The 26677-nt window shown below is 36.2% G+C and overlaps 1 protein-coding gene across 2 annotated transcripts in view; it reads right to left on the reverse strand.

Moving 5' to 3' along the window:
- Nucleotides 1-26677, reverse strand: part of LOC128868663 (nephrin) — a 104574-nt gene that overhangs the window by 34305 nt on the left and 43592 nt on the right. For both annotated transcript variants that reach the window (XM_054111003.1, XM_054111002.1), the window contains exons 5-9: nt 25340-25493; nt 21602-21738; nt 13238-13405; nt 13031-13162; nt 1438-1574 (exon numbers count right to left, since the gene is read on the reverse strand). In XM_054111003.1, coding sequence (XP_053966978.1) covers nt 1438-1574; nt 13031-13162; nt 13238-13405; nt 21602-21738; nt 25340-25493 — 728 coding nt within the window. The remainder of the gene's footprint in view (nt 1-1437; nt 1575-13030; nt 13163-13237; nt 13406-21601; nt 21739-25339; nt 25494-26677) is intronic.

Consider the following 26677-nt stretch of genomic DNA (forward strand, 5'->3'; position numbering starts at 1 on the left):
AAAAAGCTGGATGTTTGGGTGCCACACACGTTGACGCAAAAAAAATCTCTTGGACCGAATCAACGCTTGCGATTCTCTGCTAAAACGGAACGAACTTGACCAATTTTTGAAGCGGATGGTGATTGGCGATGACAACGTACGACAACGCCAAGTGAAAAAGATCTTGGTCGAGAAGCGGCGAGCCGGCCCAAACCATCGCCAAGCCCGGATTGATCGCCAAGAAGGTTTTGCTGTGTGTTTGGTGGGATTGGAAGGGAATTATCCACTATGAGCTGCTCAACTATGGCCAGACCCTTAATTCGGTCCTCTACTGTGTGTAACTTGCCCGTTTGAAGCAGGCGATTGACCAGAAGCGGCCAGAATTGGTCAATAGGAATGGTGTTGTGTTCCACCAGGACAACGCTCGTTCTCACACATCTTTGATGACCCGCCAGAAGCTACGGCAGCTCGGATGGGATGTCCTATCGCACCCACCATAGAGTCCGGACCTGGCGCCAAGTGACTATCATCTCTTCCGGTCCATGCAAAACGCCCTTGGTGATACCTAGTTGGCCTCGAAAGAGGCTTGCGAAAACTGGTTGTCTAAGTTTTTTGCAAATAAGGAGGGGGGCGGGGGGGGGGGGGGGGGGGGGGGGGGGTGGGGTTTATAAATGGGGGATAATGAAATTGCCTTCTAAATGGCAATAAGTTTGCGAACAAACCGGGGCATATTTGACTTGAATCGGATAATTCTAAGTACGTTAAATAAAGCGGCAAAATTCGATCACAAATACGACATTTCTTTTTCTCCAACCCAATATTACTTTTTTCTGTAATCGTTACGGTTCACCAACTTTCGAGGTTACCAATGGTATCGAGCTGTAAAAATATTCATTGCCATTTCGTTATCAGCGGCTATTTCTAAAAACAAAGTTGCTAATTTGGAAGGGAACACATTCCACAAGCTTCAAAACATGTACAAAGATGGGCAGTTGGTGCAGTATAAGTCATGGCGGCAGGGCCGTGGAGAGAGTATTCGGGCTCCAGGAGAAACTTGAGATGCGGGCCCCTTCAAAATAATTATTAATTACCTTATAAATCAGTAGCATAAAATGTTCCATTTTAATAAGAGCTCAATAATATACACTTTTGTATCACCATATTATATTTATTCTTCGTAATCGTGATCATAACATTCGATATGGTAACACCAAGAAAAGTCTGTGACGGAACTCTGGTAGAAGTATTATTTACTATATTTTTTCAAGCAGGAAATTTCTTGGAATTACCCTCGAGTCCGGGCCCCTCTGAAAACTCCGGGCCCGGGGGAAAAAGTACCCGATCCATTTTAAACCCGAACATTTAATAAATTAATATTTATGGGATCGTAGCAAATGCGTTACATGCGTCAGTATGTTTTCGACAATTATTGCATTCATATGCATATTATTTACTTACCCGTTTATCATTTTTATACCAAGTGAGTGTAGCTAAGGGATTTCCGCCCGAGGAGACACACAATAGTTTCTGAACAGAACCCGCTGGTATAATTTGCCCTTCCATATATCCTGAGATTATTGGGGAAGACGGCGGATCTGTTAAAAAGGCACAAATATTATATTACATTTTTAAAATCAAATATATTACTCATGCATATATAATATATAGTAGATAAATTTTGCCTTCCAAAGTAAAAATTATCTAGTGTGACATTAGTTTGGTCAAATAGAAGAGAAGGTATTATCACGCACGGCACATTCGCCTATTCAGTTATCCACACCAACACGTGGAGAAGCTAAACTGGCATACTTGTCCTCAAGTCTTACCGATGTACGTGTAACGGATGACCCTTCTCCGTACGCCTAGCCCACTCTGCGGGTTATGGAAACTAATACGAAACTTTCTAGTCAATCTCTAAACTTCCTAATAACTTTAGTACGTTAATACTTTATAGCGACGCACAGTGTGGCCGATTCCCAAAAAGCTGGCCAAAAGTCGAAAAAAAAAGTTTCTAGATTGAGTTTTTTTGTCTTTGGGTTGGCTACAGTAATGCCTTGAGTAGTGAAAACCGTTCATAGCAACGTCCTGTACCCTAAGTATCCTCTGTATTTTCCGTCGCAACGTGGCCTTCGTTTGAGCATCGTATTACTGTCGATGAATAGTGAAAGTTATACACATTTGAAAGATTTTGTAATGGAGTAAATTGAACAAAACCAAATGGAATCATCTTCGGAAGGTTAGTAAAATACGAGAAATCTTTAGTACATATCAATACCTCGACACAAAATTTTTAGCTGCAGCAATACGTAGATACATTTTTTGCAATTTTTTTTATAAAATTTGAGTTTTCAAACTGTATAGTAATACAACGCCGTCATATGCTGCTTTGAAACCTATTAAAGGTTACTCAAAAAAGTAATGGTTACTGAATAAAACAAGATTCAGCTGCTACCGCTTGCTCTTTGCGACCCCGAAAACATATAAATTTACATGCATCTTGATTATGTTCTAGAATATACGCTATTTCACGTGAGGGGGTGGCCAATAGGGGTGGAAGGGGGTGGATTTTCAAAATGTTTAGATCAAATGCGTAATCAGCGACCCCGACAGCCCCCGAGTAAGAAATTTTGAAACAATTACTTAATTTTTTGAGTTTTGGCCAGCTTTTCGGGAACCGGCCGCACTGTGCGACGTAATGGTAAGGATACAAAACACAAAACCACATTTAACTCATTCAAAGTGTTTTCTCCGGCAGAATTTCCGAATGCTGAGCTTAATACTAAAAATCAAGGACGCGCCTAGATGTTGTTTTAAAATAAAATATGTACAAATTTAGATTCCTTCGGGTTTCACTATTTTTATTCAAAATACGGTTCTTAACAATTATATGTGAAAAATTATTTCATTTAAATATGCACCACCTAATCAGAATCGCAGACGATATCACAGCAGTCACCACAGCACGAAGCTTTTAACAAGCTCGTAGAGAACTTAACCAAGTTATGATACGGTTCGATTCAAGTGAACTCAAATTAGACACAGAGAAAACGGAGCTAATACTTTTAAACAAGAAGCACATCCCATCAAAAATTAGTATGCAAACTTGCTCAAATACGCTAACAACAAGAACGTTTTTAAAGTACCTAGACATAAGAGTGGACTCGAGACTAACCTTCTGAGCCCAAATAAAGCACGCAGCAGAGAAAGCCGCTAAGTAGACATGCCTACTCAGTAGACTGATAGCAAACATAGAGGGTCCAACCCAAACTAAACAGGAAATAATGAAAAAAAAATACTAAAAAGTCGAATACAGCCGCTGGGTGTTTAGCTGATCTCTTCTCTAATTATTGGTGTACGTCTTGATAATCGCTGCAGCGAAAAGCCACCCTAGTATGAAAGTAGAATGCTCAGATACTGATATTTAATAGATGAAATCATACTAGGTCATCGGCTAGAATAATACCAGTCTGCAATTTAGTTGATAGTTCATGATATTATTGTTGCAGGAGTAACAGTAAAAATCGTTTGCTTTTTTTTACTAACATTGATAAAAGTGAAATAAGAATGGTTTTTCTTAGTTTCTATCGCCGAGTCAGTTTCAGTTGCGCGTAATATCTCGATGTAAAATGACAAAATGGGTCGAAGCGCGGATTTACCATTAGAAATCTGTAAAATTGTTATTAAATTGCAATTGGAAAACAAGTATTTGCGCAAAATCGGCAAAATAATTGGCAAATCGCATTCTAGGGTGCAAAGTGTTATTGCTAATTACGTTAACACGTACGTAAATTGGAAGCTAATCACCACCAAGCCGGAAGGCGAAAAATATTGACTCCACGTGAAGAACGCAACATAGTAGCATCAGTCGCGCAAAATCCAAAAATAACCTGCACGATATATAATATATATATACCTATATAATTGGCGCGTACACCTTTTTTGGGTGTTTGGCCGAGCTCCTCCTCCTATTTGTGGTGTGCGTCTTAATGTTGTTGACTCCGAACCGCAGATATTTTTATGAGGAGTTTTTTCATGGCAAAAATACACTCGGAGGTTTGCCATTGCCTGCCGAGGGGCGACCGCTATTAGAAAAATGTTTTTTCTTCATTTTGGTGTTTCGGCGAGATTCGAACCTACGTTCCCTCTGCCATTCCGGGACTACACGCACCAACCCACTCGGCTACGGCGGCCGCGATACTATGCCGAAATATTAAAGTCTTTGAATAAAAAAGTAAGCCGTAATTGTCTGCATAACGTTCGTTATCATAGCAGAGTGGCACGCCGTAAGCCCTACATTTCAGATTTAACAGAAAGAAGATATTGGATTTCGCCAAAGGCTATATAAATGAAACAGATTCTTTTTGGGAAAACGTCATATTCAGTAATGAGTCGAGTTTTCGGATCAGATGGCACTCTAAAAGTTTGGCGAAAAGAAAATACAGAACTGAACGAAAAAAATATTATTCCTTCCATTAAGCATGGAATGAAGTAGGAAAAATGGTTTTTATTGATGATAAAATGGCCAAACATCTGTATTTTAAAATTTTGAAGAATAATTTGCATGGCAAAGCCGTTAAACTTGGACTGAATGCTAAAGGGTTCTTGTTTCAACAAGACAATGACCCAAAACAATCATCTTATCTCGTGCAAGAATTGCTTATTTACCACTGTAAGCAGCTTAAAACTCCACCTCAATCACCGGATCTGTGCATGTCTAGGAGCTCTTAGAAAGGAGAATCAGAAAGCACAAAATAACATCAAAGGCGTCATTAAAGACAGCTTTAAGTGTTGAGTGGGAGAAAATTGCAGCTAATGAAACTAAGGTATTGATAAAAAGTATGCATCGACATTTGGTAGCAGTTATTAATGCTTAAGGCGGCCCAAAAGTACTGAATACTCGATTTTTCTATTACTTTTTTAATAAAATATTCTTTATATGGCTATGTACGAATAATATTTTTGCATAAAATTGTGCCTTATTTCGTTACTATCTACCTTAAGTTATTTAATTACAGAAATTAATTTGTAAGTTGTTCTTCCTTAAATATTGAATAAAAATATTATTTTTTACGGGCATCCTTACGGGACATTATCCGTTAGGTGTTCACGCCGTAAGACTTGGGACTACCTCAAGTCCGTTCTGCAGAAACTGTCTGGAGGACGAGGTGGAATCATCTCAACACCTTCTCCTCAGCTGCCCTGCTCTCGTCTGGCAAAGACTTAGAAATCTGGGTTCCCACTTTTTCGCTACGCCTGCGGATATAGCCGGCGTAAGTATCATAAATTTGGTGAAGTTCATTAGTAGCTTGTTACGGCTAACTACGAAGGCAAATCAGCCCCCGTCGGCGCCGTCGTAAAATGTATGGTCATCATCGTATCTAATCCCAAGGCTCCTTCTTCCTTCCCATCTCCTTTCTCCCCTCCCATGTATGGCACCACAACGGACGAATTTCTTAACATTTGTCCAAGTGAGCCCTTTAGCTAGGGCAGCCATTTAACCTAACATAACCTACGACTATATATAGTAAAATTTTGTTCTTTTGTATAAATTATGCAAAGTATCAGGTGTATCTGTTTATAAACTGTGAGTCTTTGAATATATTGTGTGACCACTGTATATATGTATATAAGTAGACACTGATGACTAAATTTATTTGAAAAACATTATACCCAGGCCTATCAGATAATTAATATTTGAATGAAGTTTACTCACTTTATATGGAGCATCGCATCACGAGGAAAGGATTTATAATACACGTATTTTTACACTACCTAAGTTCCCATACACTTACATAACAATATTCATTATTTTTGTCAAATCTAATTTTTTTTTAAATTTCATAAATATATAATATTTTCAAATTTTAGAATGGAATGTAATCAATTTTTTTTCTTTTAACTGGTCTAAAACCGGTTATTTTAGAAATATATTGGACTAGAATTTTTTTGGCTAATATTTGCTGATGCATTGAAGGATAATTTACATTTCTTTAGGAAACCGCCGTGTTCAAAATACCACTTCTACCATGGATGAAAGATACAATCCGGACTTGTTGAACTGAAAAGTGAACTGATTATATACCAGTTCCCAACTATTACTTCTTCTTGTGATGTTTTATACCCAAGGGGTTTCGAAACAGCGTCCTAGCAAATGGCCGTGTCGCGCAAACGCATTCGACTACGGCGGCAATCAGAACTTTCCATATCACCTAATATTTTAAATAAACATCCATTTATAAGCATACAGACGTTTCAGATTATTTTCAATAAATGGCGCTATGGAATGGGAACTAAGGTAGAATTAAGCCCTTTATTTGGACCGCCTTCTGCTTGGTTTATTCATGATTATCGCGTGTTCGAGAGTCTGCAAGTTATCCTGTTTATTGGATTAAACGTTGGAAAACAAAACAAAAAACACAGTTTATCAAAAATGTTTGCATTATTCCAATGTGTCTATAACTACCAACAATTTTCATTTAATTACCAAATGAATTGGAGTTCCCTTATTGAATGCAATTCGTAGTCATTTATGAAGAGTTATAAAGAAAACAATTTTAGGGGGCACGAAGTTTACTGGGTACTGCTAATTTGTATATAACTTACACAAATATGCAAACAACAACATCATCAAACACAAAATGCCTAAATACGCGCGCGCATGTACATTCATATGTGCTTCATATACAAAATATTTCTGCTTATTGAATTAGTATGTAGTAAATGGCGCTCATTCAATTACTTGCACCGTGTATTATTTTCATGGTGTCAGTAATACGATCGAGCTGTAGAAATTTAAATTCTTGAATTTTAAAGAAAAGTTCACATCAGCTGTTACAGTTATGCCTGTCTTAAAAAATATGTAGCTGAAAAGTATCGATGCGTTTTGACCGCATTATACACGGTGAACTGCAAAACCTCATATGAAATTCGCAACATTTTCACAATAATTTCGAAACGCCGGCGTATAATGAAGAGAAATATTTTTCGAGAAACTAAAACCCCAAGTCTAAAAAAACCGAAATGTAATAATTTCGAACTCAGCCTGCATATAAATCCTCTGTTATAATTTGAAATTTGCGGAACGAATTCCGTCTTAAATGCTCATTGTATGATTTTAGATCTTAAGTCCTTGAATAGCCGGAGGACTTTCATTTATACCATGTAAAATAGTAGTTGGTTCCGTTGACTGTCCCGCACTTTTTAATAGAATTACTTCCAATGTGTCCTCACATATCTTTCAGCATGTAGGCACATTCCACATACCATACTAAGTCATGAAAAAACTCATCATAAAAAACTATTTGTCGTTCGAAGGTGGTTTAAAACTGTATGTTCATCCATTTCTGGCGAGACAAATTGGAGAAGGAGCTTTTTGTATTACTTTGCATTGCTTATTAGCAGCAATGTTACTACATAGTATACCACGGGAATGTAGTATAAGTAGATTCACAACTTTGGTTTACAAAAAACCATCTGAGAATTTTGGGCGAGAATTTGACCTAAATTTCCTACTGTGCAATGTACTGAACTTAAAGTTAGAACCAACTTAAAATTAAATTAATTAAGAAGATCAAAATCATTGACATTACCAGCAATTGACGCATAGGGTGTAACATTTTCAGTTATTAATATATCTTAAAAGTGCGTTGCAAACTTTAATGGGATACATAATTTTATAGAACTCCAAATCCACACTTAAATCAATTTTCCAAATTTCCAAGATAATTAAAAGCTATATCTACTACTGGTAATATAAAATAACATCTACTTTCGCCCATATATTGTACAAGGCCAAACAGATAAGGAAATTATTATTATGAAATAACTCACAGAAAAGACAATTCCTTTAATCAGTGGAGTTCTAGCACTGGAAAGGCATTTCACTCAATTTAGCAAGCAAACATTTTCTTACATATAATTAACATGTGGCGTTGCTCCAAATTCTACCACTCAATACAACTCAAGTGATTGAACTGATTTAATACATTCGTAAACGAATAAGCAATACAGGAGAAGAAGAAATTTGTTTTTTTTTTGTTTAATGAAAAGTATGTTTAATTTTTTTATGTAATCTCACTCAATGTAATACACTTTTTAGATCATAAATTAATGAATTTATGTTATTGAAAAAATATTCTTTAGATTCCTCTTCAAATGATTTCTCTCTACCAGTTTCAATTACATCCGCCTTGAAGTACGAAAAACTGTAATTCGTTTATATTTTTGCCCGGATAGCATAGTAAATTCTCTAAGCCGTAGTTTATAAGTGGCATATGTCACTCCAATGAATTGGATTTATCGTACTTTTTCTTACTTTATTATTAGCAATGTAATTTCCCTCTATGCCCTTATAATCTGGGAATCAAGTCAGTCTCTACCACCTGTTTGGGGTAGTCATCTGCTACAGAAATCGATGACCCCCTCATATAGAAAAATACATCCAGTGCTGGATACCATATAGTTTAACAACTGCTTAAAAAATGCTCGCATCGATGCACAAAAAGACGACGATGAAACAATAACGAGCTGTGGGTTTCTTCAATACGAGCCAAATCCAACTAACCTTAGTCGGACGAAGCACTTCGAAACCAATAGTCCCTTGATTTTTCGGAATCATTGGATATGTCGACATCGTAGCATTAGAGCAACTTAGAACTGTCAACTTTGAATGGAATTCATAACGAAACATAGAAGGGAATCTTCTACGATTCAGAACACTGAATTGATGGTTATACGCAGTAAGTTAATACTTTGGTACAAAAAGAGATTCAAATCAAATATTTTGGAAATCTGAGTGAAAAAGTGCTTTGAGAGTCCTCTTCTCAAATTACACGATATGAAATGACACAGATACAAAGTGCTACAACTGCGGTAAGACTGAACACATTGCATTTGCGTTTGTAACTATTATACCACGAACTCAGGTAGGCGGAACGAAGCGCTGAGACTAACAAAGGCGCTCCCGATACACAGCAATCGGTTAACTAAAACGAACCAGCTCTAAGGGGCGAGAACTGATTCCCACAACTGAATGCCCCACAGTCTCCGTCTCGCAAAATGGACGGAAAGCAACAACTTGACGGTAAGAGGAACTGTATATGGTCGACCCCAGGTGTTTACACACTGTAATATGGTAATATTGGTACACTGTAATATGAAATCATTGGTTGGCTACAAACTTCAGACAGCTACAGGAGAGAGAGCTACCATTTCCGGAAAGGTAGTTTGGAGGATCGTTATTGAAGCTTTGTCAGTAGTTCACACAATTTTACTGGCTGAAATCATGGATAATGCTGCTGCACGGATTTAATTTGAATTTGGGTAAAAGGGTTCTGTCTTGTCAAAATATGGAGATACCCCTTAGTATCGGGTATGAGTACAATCCGGAAAGGTTACCCTAAGTCATCGTCAACATATTCCGCCAAAATCTTATGTTCAAGCATCCAGACACATTATAGACAGACGTTTTATTTGGAGAAAAACGTAACAATATTTTGAAAAGCACTGAAGCCATTTTGATTACAATATTGAGTATCAATCCCTAAGTACCAAGTTATTTATTTTTACAATTATCATATCTTATCCACAGCGCTACTCGTACCTAACATTTTAGCCATAATGAAACAATTAAGTAATATTTATTTCATATTTGTTTAAAATATTCGATTATATGAAAAAATTGTGTAATACAAAAAATGGAAATTGCAACTTTTGTGATTGGTTTAGTATCATAACGAGTTTTAAAAATTAAAAAATTGTTCATAACAGCTGGTGTCGTGAAATCTTTAATAAAAGGAATTATCTTCACCATGCACTGATTTTCACAACACTTCTTAATATAGTATATGGATCGAGACTACGGCAAAGATTTTAATTCTCCATTTCGAGCAAGTTTTTACTAAATTCCGTGTGCCATAAATGTAAATAAAGTTTCGCATTTCTCTTCAACTACACTGTGGCGAAAGTAGTAGTGAGCATCGCATAAAAATTGCCTAACTTTTGGATAATTTTTAGTGAATTTAGAGAATCCGGTATTCAACATTCAACTAAATATTTTCGGCTTTACCATTTGGGACTGAATTACTAAAAATTACGGCAACAATTTCAGATAAAGCAAGCTTCAAAGAATACAGGCTATATTACCTCACAGCACAGGAATAAATTTAAAATAGAAATCTAGAACATGATGAAACTGCAGAGCTATCACGTTTGTGCGTTGAAAACATAATATTATTGTGAATATAACAATACTAATTTTACGGTACTTACAGACTGAATTTGATTATTTCAGGAAATTGTATTTAAGGCGCAAGGAGTTAATACTCAGAAGCTATGCTCCTCAAAATAGTCCTTTTTGGAGGGAATTTAGAAAGGTATTACCAGCTATTCCACCTGAACAAGAGCGGCTGAGATAAAAGCATGCTTCAAGAGCTCTAGCCTTTGCTCATAATATATAAGCAAGTTTCTAGAAGGAAAATGCCAAGGATACTCGTACTATATTCCGAAAAGCTCAGATAAGCGAGAGAGATAAAATTGTGGTATTTACAATGTGAATAGTCTCAGAATAAAAATTTTAACACTTGGGCTGGTGCATACAAATACACGTCGGGTATGGCTACAGATAAATAAAAGAGTGCAACTATCATACTTTGTTTGTATATTTGTTAGTATATTTTAAACTATAAGTAGTATCACAATGGTGCTACATTTTCTTTTAATTTCCAAACCTTACTGCAATCTAATAATATGCATACATGCATATTATAATTATATTGGTATACACATATAAAATGCACTTTTCGTATGTAGAGAAGAAAAATTTAATATGAGCATGAGACACCGCATATATGTATTGAACGATCAAGTGACGGAGCTATAAATAGCCCAATGCGGAATATTGTTAACTCCTGCTGTGATTCTTTGAAAATCCACATGCTTTGGTGCATTGTTGATGTTTCTTTCTACTTGTGATTTAAAATTTGTTTAATATATATTTGGCCCTAATATTGAGATGTATCGTTTTAGGAAAATGTACTATACACACATTTTATGGTTGGCGTAACTATGCAAAAAAATTTAATATTAAGAAAGGCATTACATATTAATTTTAAAATAAATATTTAAAATATTTTAGTTTGCAACTTATCAGTAATATTTTCAGACCCATTAATATAATTCAATTTGCAATATAAAATGTCAAACTACAAGGTCATATTACAAGATAATCGACATGGGTAAATAAATATTACTTCATCGCAAAGGCTTGACGTTGCGGCATTGGTGTGTTTTTGTAGTTTTCTGAAGTAATTAGTCACTACCAATAACTTTCTACATTTGCTGGAAGAGTTAGTAAACAGATTTTTGATCTGCTAAAAGATTTATATGTTTAACCTTAGGTTTCGTGTTTCTGTTCATGAGACCTATAAATCACCTGTGCTTTGTAGTTAATATTCGAAATAATCAGTCGATTATCCTTCTTTCTTGAAAAATTATCTTTGAATTTGAAAGAAATCTTAAATTTCTTTCAGATCGATTGTTCTAGTTCGGAGCTTCTAACTCTTTGAGTTTCGCTTGCAAAAATTTAAACTCCCAACATTTTAATTTCTCATTCTCTTGGACGCAATTCAAGTTTTGACCACACTTAAATTGTGCACGGGTGTATTATCTTATCGAAAGATCCAATTAATAGGCCCAAATGTTTCATGAATCTAGGAAAAAGATGATTCCAACAGTGCTTTATACGTTTTTCAATTCGAACGCGCCATAGTACGGTATTGCTCCATATAACATAACACCGCCTTCACGATTGTGATGTCGACTTAAATAATTGTACCCATCCGGCCTAGCAAAATCGAGGCGACTTTCTTTGAGAGATTTTTCAAGCTTGGTTTTTTGTAATTCTTTCTGCTTCAGATGTGGCTCTTCTCATTTTCAATAGGATTGGCATCAGCCGACTGTGAAGGTCAATTGGTAAATTGTATTCAACAAAACTGCTTTCAAATTGGTGGTAGACACAAATAAATGGCCAAATCATTTTTCGGAGAAGAAGCCCCAAACAGGAACCATAACTGGATGATTAACAGTTCGTTGAAGTTGTCACCAACTTGAGTGCAATTTTGATGAATAAAATTACCAAAAAGCATTATTACCGTCAGCTGCGAATTCGTTTGGAAGAACTAACCAACCTTGAATTTTACAAGAAGAAAACAATCCCAAGCATCGACGCCGAAGTTGTGGACAGTGGAAGCAGCAAAATGGATTCGAAAGGTTGGATTGACCTTCACAGTCGCTCTGATACCAACTCTATTGAAAATGTTTGGGCAATAGTTAAACAAAAATTCAAAGGAAAACAAATATGGAAGGTCAAACGGTTATCAAAGCAAATTCGGTTGATTTGGAGCCTATTACTTCACAACTTATCAGAAATTCACACAAACTATGACTCGAAGATGCAATGATGATGCCTATAGAATTTATTGAATATGTACATATTGCGTATAATAAATATTATAAACCCAATAATGCAGTTTGTTAGAATCGAATTGATGAAACAGTTTATAAGTTATAGAAGCGTATATATTAGACAGAATGTATTTGCATAAGAGATCTGAAGAAATACATTTGTATTATATATTAAATGTATTATTTCAGAACAAAAGACGCAGATAAATGCGTTCAAAAATATTTGGCTCAGGCAAAAAAAAAAGTATTTTTAACTGTTCCATGAAAACCTCAAATATCATTATAACTCGAAATTATATTCAACCTCTGCAACGTTTTGAAATAGAAGTTTTTGTAAAATATTTTTTTCATTTGCGGCAGTTTGGGGCAAAATAGTTAAACGTTATGTGTATACTCGTAGTATGCGTTAGTGATCGTCATATTTACGAAACTTCACTGTATTTTTAACTTTGAGTTCTGTCTTGTTCGAGGAAAATATAGATTTCATTAAACTAAAATTAAATTTACAAAATAATTGGGTAAGGCAGACAACTTTCTAACGTACTTTTGCTAAGATTTCGTTACCAATAAATAAATAAACAATACTCACACAAAATATTTACTGTATGTGTTGAAACAACGTTCTCTGTTAGCTGCATATTGAGTCCATGACAAATTACTACAAGAGATTTTTTATTAGGCTCAACCGTTGCTGTTATGTTCGAAACAGTAATCCATCCGCCTAAAAGTATTATAAAGGTGCATACGTACATAGTTTCGCATTCGAAATCGATTGTAAGAAAAAATACTATCTTACCTTCAGGGCTGACATTTGTCTTTGCAGTCGCATTACGAATTTGGCGGCCACCAACCATCCATTTTATTTCCGCTGGTGGATTAGATGGAGCAGTAGAGCACGTTAAAGGTACTACGTCACCAACGCGCGCTTCAGTAGGGCCCAAGATGGATAAATGCGTTGGAGCAACTTTTATTATTATTGGTTATGTCCAGAAGATGAATATAAAATTAAAAAAAGAAATGCAACCGTTTTCAATAAGTAAATTCGATTATATATATATGTATATATGTATACATATATTATATAATATATTAATTAAATATGCAATCTAATATCTGAAACTATTACGGTTCTGGATTTTTAAAAGCAAAATTAAACGCTTAAAATAGTTTCCGATCATTTTTTTTTAATTCAGGACCTTTAAAATTATCTTTAAGTTGTTCTCTGTATTGTCGGTCGTTCCAAACAATAATGAAAAAAGGCATATCAATATGAAGTTGTTTTTGGAAATATCATTAGACCGAAACAAGACTACCAGTAATTTGCGGAAGTGAAAGTTTTAAAAAATCGGTACACGCGCATCTTTGGGTAAATGAGTGTGCAAGTATATTGACCATAACTTAAAAAAACTTGCCCAATCTTGCTACACGTATTAAACCCTACCTAATTTAGATTAAACATACATAAATACTGAGAGCGGATTAAAGGAGTTTGTTTGATTCCTAAAATTAAGAGCTAGCCCAAATTAAATTTCATTAAAATGTGTTCTGTCTATAGGTTTTATATATATCTAAATATATTATTATTTATATTATTATATATAATATATGCATATACCTATATATGTACTTCCTTTCAGGATGCGCAGTTTACGATTAAAAATGCCAAAAAAATGAGATGTAGCTGGAAACATTCATAAAATATCTTAATTTTTCAATCAATTGAAATTATAATATGTTTCTTTCAGAAAAAATAGCTATACAAGCTTAAAACCTTCCGGGTTACATACACATGTACATATACATATGTATATTGTAAAATTATTTAATATTAAAAGTAAATTATGAACATTTGGTTTTCTTAGTAGACGGTAAGATGCAACTAGTCTAGGGCCAACATGACGTAGACGATCAGCAGTTTATGAATATCTAATAATATATTTTTTGAAACAACATTTTCTTCAAGAATGGGTTATGTATGACTGATGATGGAAACCAGCCGATACAATAAGAGGGTCTAAAAATGCGCACATGCTTTCCACATTTAAATATGTGAACATATAAATACAGATTCATATCACACATACATATGTATGGTATATTTCATTTTTAATTTTATGTTCATACACACATATGTATGTATACGGAAACATACATTCATATGTATGTATGTTGTACCCGCATGTAATTGTTCTTACCCTTTTTATGCATTTAGATACGTATAAATACAAACATATGTATGTACTACGCATGTGCCCATATGTATGTGTATGTAAGTACCTATTCTTGCATAAGTTGGCACTGCATATGCATGTACATTTGTATTTATGTTATGCTGGTATATTGTACGCCCATGTACAAATACATATACATATCTACGTAGTAGTTTCAAGTATGAGTGCGCTTGACAACACTTGGCATATTAAACAGAAACAACGCCTTGGGAAAACAACAGCTGCCACTGCACCATCAACTGTTGAGTCGCTGCTCCCCCGCCAAGTACAGAATGCCATCACTCGTACAATCCGCTCTCATAGGTTTGCGGGGTCGTGACGAAAACACGACGAAAACACATTGTTCAAAACTGAGTTTTTATCCGCTTAATATACTATTGAGCGAACTAGAGAGAAATACGATTCATGTCTAGATACGTAACTGTATATACATATGTATGCTTAATAATCTAAAAAAACAGACATTCGCTCTAAAGTAGGATATTATTAAGGATTCCGTACTGCGTCTGTAGCTTGCAGTTTCGATGTTTCAATATTCAATACCTGTGTATATATAAGCACCTACAAACATAAGTGGGTGTTATAAATTATATTTTAGAAATAATGGCGTGTAACCAAAGCCAAAAACCCGACTTTAGTTAGACAATTAGTTTTAACCTTAACTAGCGAAAATAAATGTTTAGTTCAAATCAAAAAGGATTTTCGCTCATTGTCAAAACTAAAAAGTAAACTCAAGTATAGCCCCTCTTTCACATAACGACCACGGCTTCTGATGCAGTGAGTTGCCGGCTAGAGTAGAATGGGGGATGAAACGAATTTTGTGAATTGACGAATAAATTATTAAATTTATGTATTTAATACAACCTTTTATGGAAAACAAAAGAAGATTTCCAGGCAGTCTTTTAATGACCTCATATTGCCTTTAAAAGAGTTCCAAAATCAGGTAAAGGTATGCATTGTTTAGATCTTCTGCAGGTTTATCAATTAATCTAACGTACCTAAATCCAATTTGCGAATGCCGCGCAAGGCAGCTTCTCAATACTTCACCCCCTTGATGTAACAAGCATGTAATCTCCATTGACCGCCTCATTTTGCATCCACATTAATTTTTATAATTTTGAGACAAATCTTCTAGCTTGGTAGTAAATCGTCGAAAATATCCTTTGCAACGCAACTGCACCTCAGTTGCTGTAGAATTGCAATTTACATGATCAATCACCTTACAACGGGCACCAAAGGCTCCACAAAGCTAAATAGGATAAAACAACTAAAAATATTACTTATCATTCTGCTTGATTCGAAGATTGTGTATAATCCCAAACGAAGAGCAAGCGATCTCTTTATATTGCATCTTTTAGTGGATAAGGCCGTGTAATTAGAAGGCCAATCGGCCATTGGTCACGACAGAATAAGCATGCTGAGTAGGCTATGGCATCAAGGTATTAAAGGTATGCCTCAGGCAAGCGTTCTTGACCCAACGTTATACCTTTTGTTTACATTTGATATTCCCATAAGTAGAAAGGTGTTAACTTCAATATTCACAGATGTACTGAAATATAGTATATGCCCAAGGGAGATACCGAAAGTCTTAAAAAAACACCTAAAACGTGTAGGCGAGAGGCTGGAGAACTGGCGAATTAAAGTGAATGAGCAAAAATGTAAACATATGACATTTCCACTCAAGTAAAACACATGCCCAGCTCTTATTTGAAATGATGTAACCATTAGATTAAGACTCAAAAACTTACTGTTAGGCTTAACTTTACTTCTAAGCGTCGGTGCACACGATAACTACACGAAATAAAAAACTTGATTGTTTTTATTATAAATGAAAACCTTATTATATTATATAAACCTTAGAAAAAAAAAATTGGAAAATTGGTGGTACCACACCTTAAAAATAAAGGTCACAATCTGCATTTTCTTTTTTTAACTTTTACAAATATAAATCAACATCATTTTAAGACCTATTTGAGAGTTATCCATGAAAAATATAACTTCACTAGCACGCAGAAGTTACACTATTTGAAATCCTTTTTGAATGACGAGGCTAAGTCTTACGAAACAGCATAGGTTAAACGAACGATATAATCATTATAACATTTCAGATGATGTCAACGAGGTTATACGGGGTTCGGATGCCATCGGAAGGAGCGAGCACGACAGCTCACTGACCCACTGGCTGGAGTCCAAATTAGACACTGAATCAGGCTTAACGGATTGATGAACACAAGGAGGTCAGTGTTCCTTCTTTACCGAATTTGTTGAGTTATTGGATTCTCGCTGCGAGGAACTTGAGTTGGCCTTCATCTATTGGCAAAATTTCCTCGCAATCATGCAGCAAATCACTAGTTCTACCTGCATCAAGAAGATATGTATAAGTATAAGTTTTGCTATTGCAATGTCCATGCAACCAACGTCATCACACTACGTTACACGCAGAGTCTTCTGAAGAGAATCCCGAAGTAAATACATTCAACAATACCTACAGCATCGCCCTCTGTTACAATGACGCCGGTTGCGTCACCGCAGAACTCAGCATATCTAGGATATCTTCACCTTCAACAAAATAGTCTACAACGTCGGTAACCAAATCGCTATCGCAACCTCATAAATTTGGGAAGATCGAGGTATCCAAACCACATCTACCAATAAACCCCGATGACCTTTTTGAAGAATCACACTTTCGGAATACGGCATCTTGCCAGACGGATGGAACATATTCTGCTGATCTTCCTTTTAAGGGAGAACCGCTATGTTTTGCAAACACCTAGACGCTTGGAAACCCTAGATCACTAAGCTAAAATCAGTGTTACTATGTCACTAATCATTCGTCTCACAGACTACAAATTAAAAATAAGTATATTTTTATATTTGCTTTGTTTATTTTCAACGCTGAGTATAAATTTAGAGAAGTATTACATTATTTCTATTTAACTATTTATGAAAGTTCTGTTAGTGAGGTGGTGTGATGGGAATTAGCAAAACTGCAGGTGTGAGTGGTCTATTATAAGAATGTTTAGTGAACCAGGGTTAAAGAATACACAACTACGCAATTAATATATGCAGTTTTTGAGACACTAAGAGTTCTTAAGACAAATGTGCAGGCAGCCTGCAAGAAATCGGTAATAAGCTCGACTACTGGCAATGTTTTCAAAATACGTATCAAGACTTCTAGCAACCTGGCATAGGGAATATCTGAATTCTTTACAAAGTCGCCCAAATTCCCAATTCTGAAACGCTGTTTTAGTGGCTGCCGGAATATTCCGGAACATAATTCACGGCATTTTCATTCACTTAATCTTATTGCACAAAATATGTACATCACGGCTTATAAAGCTTACTTTGTAACGTGGTTTCGAGCCATAAATTGTATAAGAAAACAAAAAACATGATGCGGATTTGCAAGCTGCACAAATTCAAGACACCAAAACAAGGAAGCCGGTATTTTTATTTATAACTTTTAACGATATGACAGCGCTATTAGCAATATGAACAATTTATGAAACTTTAAAAATCACTGTATCTGTCAAAAATTTTTAAGTCAAACTACAAAGTTGAATCTATTCAAGGTAATGGCAGCAGTACAACAACAATTCCGCAAGTGCGAAATACACTGTTTCTGAAAACGTTTTTCGTTTCGGTGTTTCGTATACCTCCTTCGCATACGCCAATTGCGTTCACTGCTCGATCTCTGTTGCATATTCCAACAAGGTCTTATTTGTTCTCTGGTTGTGATTCGTTAGTTCCATTTAGAACATTTTTTGTCTGTGGTCAATCGCGTAACGTCTCTCTATTGCTGTCATTAGGCTCTCACAGTTACCCCGATCGGCTTTTGGAGTTGCCTGCAGTACTTTGGCGGTGGAACCCGTAAGTGAGACAACCAGTGCAGCAATTTTATATGCAATACTCCAGTGATTTGTTGTTGATGTTGTTTCAAACTAGAGCTTAAAGATTGGGAATGGCACAGTGCCGTTGAATGATAGAGCTTTTACTTTGGGAACACTAGTTGAAATATTCTGGCAATTCAATTATAGTTCACTGCATCTTTGTTCTTCTTTGCTGGACCTACCTCCGTCACAATCGTTTTCAGTTGCGACGTTGTATGTGTTTTCTCTGCTTCTTACTTGGATATACGTGCATCCGCCTGCTGCGCCTTTAAAGGGTATCGGAATTTAAATTGAAATAAAAGAACGAAAATTTAAATTGATTGGGCAATCTTTATTATTTTAATGTAGAACCATTAATGAAATTTATTTTTAAAGATATTCGTTTTCAAATGCTGACCGCAACTGCGTCGTAATTCGGCCATCCGTAAACACCAATTTTGAATGACTCGCTGGAGGACTCCGGTCGGTATCTCGTAAACAACTTTAGTAATGTTGGCTTCCAATGCCTCAATCGAATCTGGTTTATCCACAAATAATTTACTCTCACTGTCACTGTACATAAGACGCCACAAATAAAAGTCCATTTAGATCCCATAAATAAAAGTCCATAGGTGTGATATTACACGATCTTGGTGGCCGATCCACTGGTCCGAGCCGGGAGATAAATTGCTCACCGAAACGACGACGTAGTAAATCCATTGTTTAATGGGGTGCATGGCAATTAGCGCCGTCTTATTGGAACCAACCAACCATGTTATGGAGATCAAAAAGTCGTTTATAATGGCGCACTAGTGTTCGACATTCACTGTTACATTGGCTCCAGCCTCGTCTTTGAAGAAATATTGACCGAAGATTCCTCCAGCCCATAGGCCGCACCGAACGGTTGCTTTCAAAGGATGCATTGGCTGATCTTGAATGGCTTCAGATTGCTCTGCAGCCCAAGTACGGTAATTTTGCTTATTGACGTAGCCACTAAACCAAAAATGGGATACTTGCTGAATGGCTATGTACACCATAAGTTGGCCTGAACGCGCGATGAACAATTTTCACAGAGTGTCGATTTTCGCAATACAATTGTACGATTTGTAAACGTTGTTAAGGCGTAAGTCTTTCCATGGTGAAATGTCAATGAATACTGAAAAAAAGTATGTGTTTAGTTAGTCACGCGTGACTGTAAAACACAAACCCTATGGAAAAAGTACCTCCACATTGGAGAAAGTAGATCACATTGATCACCCTTTATTTGCGACGACAACTCCCCTGATTTGCGAGATATGCGATGCAATTTCCGATGACTGCGATGATATTGCGTCGACATTTGTAATATCTACGATGACATTTAAGCTATTGCAGCCACATTCACGTTCATGTCTACTCCTGGTGATGGTCCTGGAATCTCTACCTTCTCTTCCACTTTGGTCAATTTCTCAGCTTACGCCTGGAACACATATTCGTCTACATAGATCTCCTCTGTCTACGTAGCCTTGCGTAGTAGCACTTGCAACTCTGATTTGTTTCTTGAAGTTAATAAGCCCCGCTGTTCCAACTACTTCTTCTAACACTTCTGAGATCTGAGACCAATTGTTACGTTTTTCTCGCTTAGCATGGTTACGTCTCTTTAAGTCCTCTGAATTCTATCACTGGATTGCTAAATAAAAGTGTCAAACTAATGGAAACACAACTTGCTTGTTTACTGAATTTCTTAACCGCATTACTACACGTTTACACGTTCGCACACTCAATTTAAAACTGATTACTTTGTGCGCATGCACCTCTGCTTACATATGCTTAACAGCTATCGTAATTTCGAGATGTTGCAACCGTATTCTCTGACAGTTTCTGTCTTGTCATCTGGCAATCATTTTTTTGGTTTTAGTATTTCATTCGTTTGGTTTCGTGAATGTGCGCCACAATATCCATATTTGTGTAGATGTGTGATTAGAATAAGGAATTAATATTAGGAAATTTTTTATACAAAGAGCTGTTATGTGTATTTACGGAAGGATTTTTATTCACATATGTATGTAATATTTGTCCATTATGTATTGATTTTCGAGCCAAATATAAAATAAAGTAGGCGCATTTTCAAACTAAATACATAGTACGTAAGCTTTGAAAAGTTAGGTTTACATATATTTATAACTCGAAAAAGCAAGAGACCTCGCACACTATTCAACCTAAATGGAAATCAAGTGCTACGGGTCGAAGCGCAGCAGGTTCATCGATAGTAATCCTATTTGATATGCTAGATTATCTCCAGTTTTGAGCTTAACTCCTTAACTCCTTTGAGTTTTCGACTATTTTCAATCATTTATTGATTAGTTTTGTGAAACAGAGGAGAAACGTTAACGAATATAGGCCCCGGCAAGGAAAAAAGGTTAGTAGAGATACATAATTTTAATAAAATCATCTAAAATGGCTTTGATACATTATTTTTTATTATAAAATATAAGAAAGAATTTTGAATGCCATAATCCTTGGCAACCTTAGTAGTCGCCATTTTCTGATTTCTGATGATGAATCTGGCGGTCAATTGTGCCATTAAATAAATTGCTGATTTTATTTACTTTCTTTCATATTATTGATATAATTTATCAAAAAAAAAAACTACACAACTGTCAAGTTTAATTAACACGTTGATTAATCTTGAGTCTGACTGCATAATTTAAGTCACCATTTGTTTTTGCTCGTTGGTTTTACAACGCTATAAAAATTTGTGTTTGCAAAATAAAAAACTATTTTTATTAGGAACATTTAGAACCTCCCAAAAGAAAAAAAATGTTTTTACGAAAATCAAATGCGGGAATAATTGAGTTCGTGGCCAAATGAAGCCAATTAGGCTTTTTATAGTTTTCTTTAACAAAAAAAAAAATTGTAAATTTTAATTACTGTTTATTAATATATAATATAATAAATTCATAGATTTTATCATACTTCATTATATTATAATATATTTACTTTCTTTTTTTTAAGATTTTTCTTCGTCTCTGTATGTTCATGTACATATACCTAAATATATTTTTTACTTTATTTACTTACACAGTACTGTTATATCTATTTCTGCTTTCAAAGGTGTTTGAGACATAACGTTGCTAGCTTCGCATCGAAAACGTGCATTATTGTCGCTTGCTTCTGCAGTAAAGGTGTATATATTTTCGGAGAGGCGCCCAGCAGTCCTAAAAAGGGTAATATGGAAATTAAAAATCAAGTAATTTTTTGATTACACTTTTTTAATATCTAAAAATTTTTCTGTAATGCCAAGCACTGAAGGAAGCGAACAATTTAATGTGTAAAATATTAGTATTTTATTTATATACCCTATTCCATATACCATATACTACATCAGTAGCGCAATTCACTAACTTTAAACTATTCGACAATTCTTATTTTTGTTTACAATATTTGCCGTTTGCACCAGCGGTTGTGTTATTCACAATTGTTAACTAACATTAAGGGAGGGGTCTAGGGTTTGACTTTCAAAAAATCGATTTTTTGGAAATAGCATTTTCTTATAGTAAATCATCTCAAAAATATTGTCCCAAAATTTCAGCTCAATCGGAGCAAAACTTTTGGAGTTATAGACGTTTTTGTCCCCACTCCTCTGCGACAGCTGCGAGCGTTTGGAGCGGAGCGTTTTTTTCAAACGCGTTTTTCTCGAAACCACTTTTTCAAAGTCCGTGACTATTAGAACTTCAACAATATTTAACCGATCCTTTTCAAATTTGGTATACAACTTCTATATATAAAATACCTCCCCCCCACTGAGAGATTTTTCACTTTTTTGTTTTACATTAAGGGCGGTTTCCACTTATACAGCGAAAAAATCAGTGAAAATCGCACTTTTTGCTTCAAAAACGCGCTGGCAGCGTAAAAATGAAAAAAAAAAAAAAAACGGAGCCAGTGGGGGGGAGGTTTTGGTGATAATTTAACCAAATAATTCTGTTTTTTTTATTTCAGGTGATTCTACAACTAGATACGATAGTCACCGCAAATCACCTTTTGGAAAAGGCGTTTTCGGAAAAGTTACCTCACCGGCTTATTTCCCGATATTTTCTTACAAAAATTTAGTACAATATTGTTGAAATGATGCTTTATAATGTACAAAAAGTTTAAATACATTTTCACTATTCATATCTCTAAAGCAAAGACTCAAAAATTCATTAAAAAAAATGCTCAAACCCTAGACCCCTCCCTTAAGCCTCTTTTATTCGCCATTTCCCCGCGCTCGCTTTTCTATGCTCGATTAACTTAGCGAAAAATTTGCATGCGAAAGCAACAACAAAGTTATCGCGTAAGATTCGCCGCTAGCGAATATGGTTATAGCTCATTAGACTGGTATAACTCACATCTTACAAACACTTGCAATTCAAGGCAGCTCTATTCCCGCGTTGCCAATATAGGTATGTATATTCATTTATATCAGTTGCTTCATCTATTCGCCATTGGCTAATGCTGGGCGAAAAGAAGAGGCCTATTATATAGCTATCTTGTCCTATTTATTCAGACTGATATAAATAGGCATCTCAGTCAAATTAAATATCAAAATGAGCGGATAACGCACTAACTTATGCATACTAGACAAGCTGATAAATTCAACTTTGAGTGTTTTCTTCAATTATATTTGTGCAAAGTAAGTAACATAAAATAACTCTTTATTTGAAATTAATTTGTACATATAAAGCTTCAGGATTATATTAACAGCTCCTATACGAAGCTGCGCTAAAGCCACCACAGAAAAATTTCTTTTGTAGCTTGCCGCTCTACTTAGTTCACAGGAAACTTAACCTTTGCGCAAAACATGGAACATTTGATTGCATCTGTTACACGATTTATTCTCCATTGCTCACCTACGGGTTTTGACTGTCAGGCCAAGGAATTACGTTCTCAGAGAAGTGTGGAGAGTTTTTGCAATTCCCCTGCAGCCAAATGGAAAGCATTGTGCACAAGTAATTGAAAAGTGGGAACAGCTATCATAGCCTACCTACCCTACGACTCTTTACAGCCACCTCCTTCGAGGGAGTTAAGAGAAGTGGTCAAGTATGCAGAATCCAATAATCTGGGGCTAATAGTGGGCTGTGATGCAATATACGACGCGTTTCAGCTGCACTCTTCTTTAAAAAGTAATAATGAAGGATGACTTCCCACAAATGCTGTTTTTTCGGGACGAACGTAAACATTTTTGTCGTCAGAAAAAAAGGATCTTTATGTTTCAAACGAATGTCAACTAATGCGATCGAGACCTTACATATACACCTTCAAATCACCAGTATTTTACTAGAGCGAACTCAAAAATAATATCAGCAGCAACATCTCTTTTACGAGGGCGGAAACTTATTCCCATAGCCAATATTATTACATAATATTTATAGCAGGGTTGCCAGCTCAGTCCTTTTGTACGCGGCACCGATCTAATAGCCGTTTATCGGCTAAGTGCTTTCCGAACTATCTGCGGCTTCCGGGCAATTGCAGGACTACTGCCGATAAATATTCTGGCAAAATAAATTAAGTCAGTATATAACTAAGTATGTAAAGGGTTTTGCAATAAGAGGTGTTATTTTGATATTAAAAGAAAAATGCTATTTTTTAATATGAATGATCGGATGTTTATTTCATTATAAAGAGAAAGGTATACCGTTAGTAGTGGAAAATAACATCAGGCAAATGACCACCACGATCACGCTTACAGGACAATATCCTTTTCATGAAATTTTCAATAACCCAATTGCAAAGTGGACGCCATGTCCTCGATAGCCTCACGAATTCCTTCTTTGAGGTCTTGAATAGACCCTGGGCTGTTGACGTAGACCTTCTCTTTCACTTGGCCCCAAAGAAAAAAGTCATAAGGTGTTAAATCACAAGATCTCGGTGGCCAATCGTGATCACCTCTTCGAAAGATAACACGGTCCTGAAACTTTTCCCGTAAAAGATCAATGGTTTCGTTGCTTGTGTGGCACGTAGCACCGTCTTGTTGAAAATAAACGTTGTCCACATCAATACCATCCAATTCCGACCATAAAAAAAGTTAATCATCTCTCGATAGCCTTTTATATATTTAAATAACACCTGTTATTGGAAAACCCTTTATAAGGCTATCCGAACAAAACGATAGAGCAAGGCGTTAAGAAATTTCAGAAAAGGAAAGATTTCGTTCGATCGACCACTGGTAGGACCGGTGCGGACCAATTATTGTTGATTTTATGCTGAAATCAGCTAATAACTGGAAGAGAATCTGCGTGCATGTAACACACATTCATAATGATCTAGAACGAGCGGAGTTTCAAATTATAAATTTATGCGATATCCAACGAGAACCAGTCTTTTTTCGACAAAATTTTAATGCAATATTGAGTGTATGCTGATCGACGATCATGCTGGAACTCGTTGTACCAACCTGTCCCCGTGGCTAAGTGAGGTGATTTAACGCTAAAGTAGAAGGAAGTTGATCACTACACTCCTGTCTCGATAACCCACGTGGATAATCGTAATAAATCATCACATGATAATGTTCACGGGTTAATTCCGTGTTTTTGACTATATGAATTTTTCAACTCACTGAAAAACAAATAAATCGCGTAAGTGAAAACGTTATACTTAAATTTATGCTAAAAACACCAAACTTTTCAATAAAAATATTGGTGTTGCAAAGGTGCAAAATTTAAAAGAAGGTTGCTTATCTTCTCCACTACCCACAAGTGAACATAGACTTAAGACACTTAGTGTATGAAAATTGTTATTAGTGAATTACAGTTGCGTTCAGCAAGCTCAATGATAACTTACCTATAAGCCATCCGTATTTGGGATCCATTTTTATACCAAATCAATTGCGCTGGTGGATTTCCACCTCTACTTCGGCATATCAGTTCCACTGTTTGACCCCTTCGCAGAATTTCGCCCTGTGTATAGCCTTCGATGTAGGGAGGCCCAGGAGGATCTGAAATTAATAAATGTTTGGTTAATGCCAATTCTAAACCAATTATGCTATTCTTAATTAATTTTTTAAACTTCTTTAGGACAGTCAGGAGAGCAAACGAGGATCTTGAAGACTTGACTTGGGCGACTGAGTTATGATTAACATATTTCTACATTGAATAAATGGAATTGAATTACTAAAGTTCTTCTTCTTCTTAATTGGCGCGATAACCGCTTACGCGATTTTGGCCGAGCTTAACAAAGCGCGCCAGTCGTTTCTTTCTCGTGCTAACCGGCACCAATTGGACACATCAAGTGAAGCCAAGTCCTTCTCCACCTGATCTTTCCAACGCAGAGGAGGCCTTCCTCTTCCTCTGCTACCACCAGCTGGTACCGCACCGAATACTTTCAAAACCGGAGCGTTTGTATCTATTCGGAAGACATGACCCAGCTAACGTAACCGCTGCATCTTTATTCGCTGCGCTTTGTCTATGTCGTCGTAAAGCTCATATAGCTCATCGTTCAATCGCCTGCGATATTCGCCGTTGCCAACGTGCAAAGGTGCAAATCTTGTGCAGAATCTTTCTCTCAAACCATCCAAGCGTCGCTTCATCGGATGTTGACACCGTCCACGCTTCTGCGCCATACGTTAGGACGGGCATGATGAGAATCTTGTAGAGTGTTATTTTCGTTCGTCGAGAGCTGACTTTACTACTCAATTGTCGGCGAGAGAGATTCGACGTTTGATTTCAAAGCTGACATTGTCATCGGTGTTGATGTTGGTTCCTAAATAGACGAAGTCTTTTACAACCTCGAAATCCTAACTGTCAACAGTGACGTGGGTGCCGATACGCGAGTGCGACGACTGTTTGCTTGATGACAGGAGGTACTTCGTTTTGTCCTCGTTCACCACCAGACCCATTCGCTTTGCCTCTTTATCCAATTTGGAGAAGTCAGAACTAACAGCGCGGTTGTTAAGGCCGATGATGTCAATATCATCGGCCAAAAATTATTTTGATTAGTAAGAAATATGGAAAGGCAAATCATCGCGTAGAGTTATAGAAACGAGGAACGATGGCTTTGCTCGTATACAGAGTAAAAATAAAGCGTAAACAACTTACAGTGCTACAACTCCATATAAAAAGTGGGCAAAAATAGGGATATGATGGATTTGACTTTTCCTATCTCAGAAAGCACTCTGCGACG

This window comes from Anastrepha ludens, chromosome 6, assembly GCF_028408465.1.
Source record: "Anastrepha ludens isolate Willacy chromosome 6, idAnaLude1.1, whole genome shotgun sequence".
Classification (NCBI taxonomy): domain Eukaryota; kingdom Metazoa; phylum Arthropoda; class Insecta; order Diptera; family Tephritidae; genus Anastrepha; species Anastrepha ludens.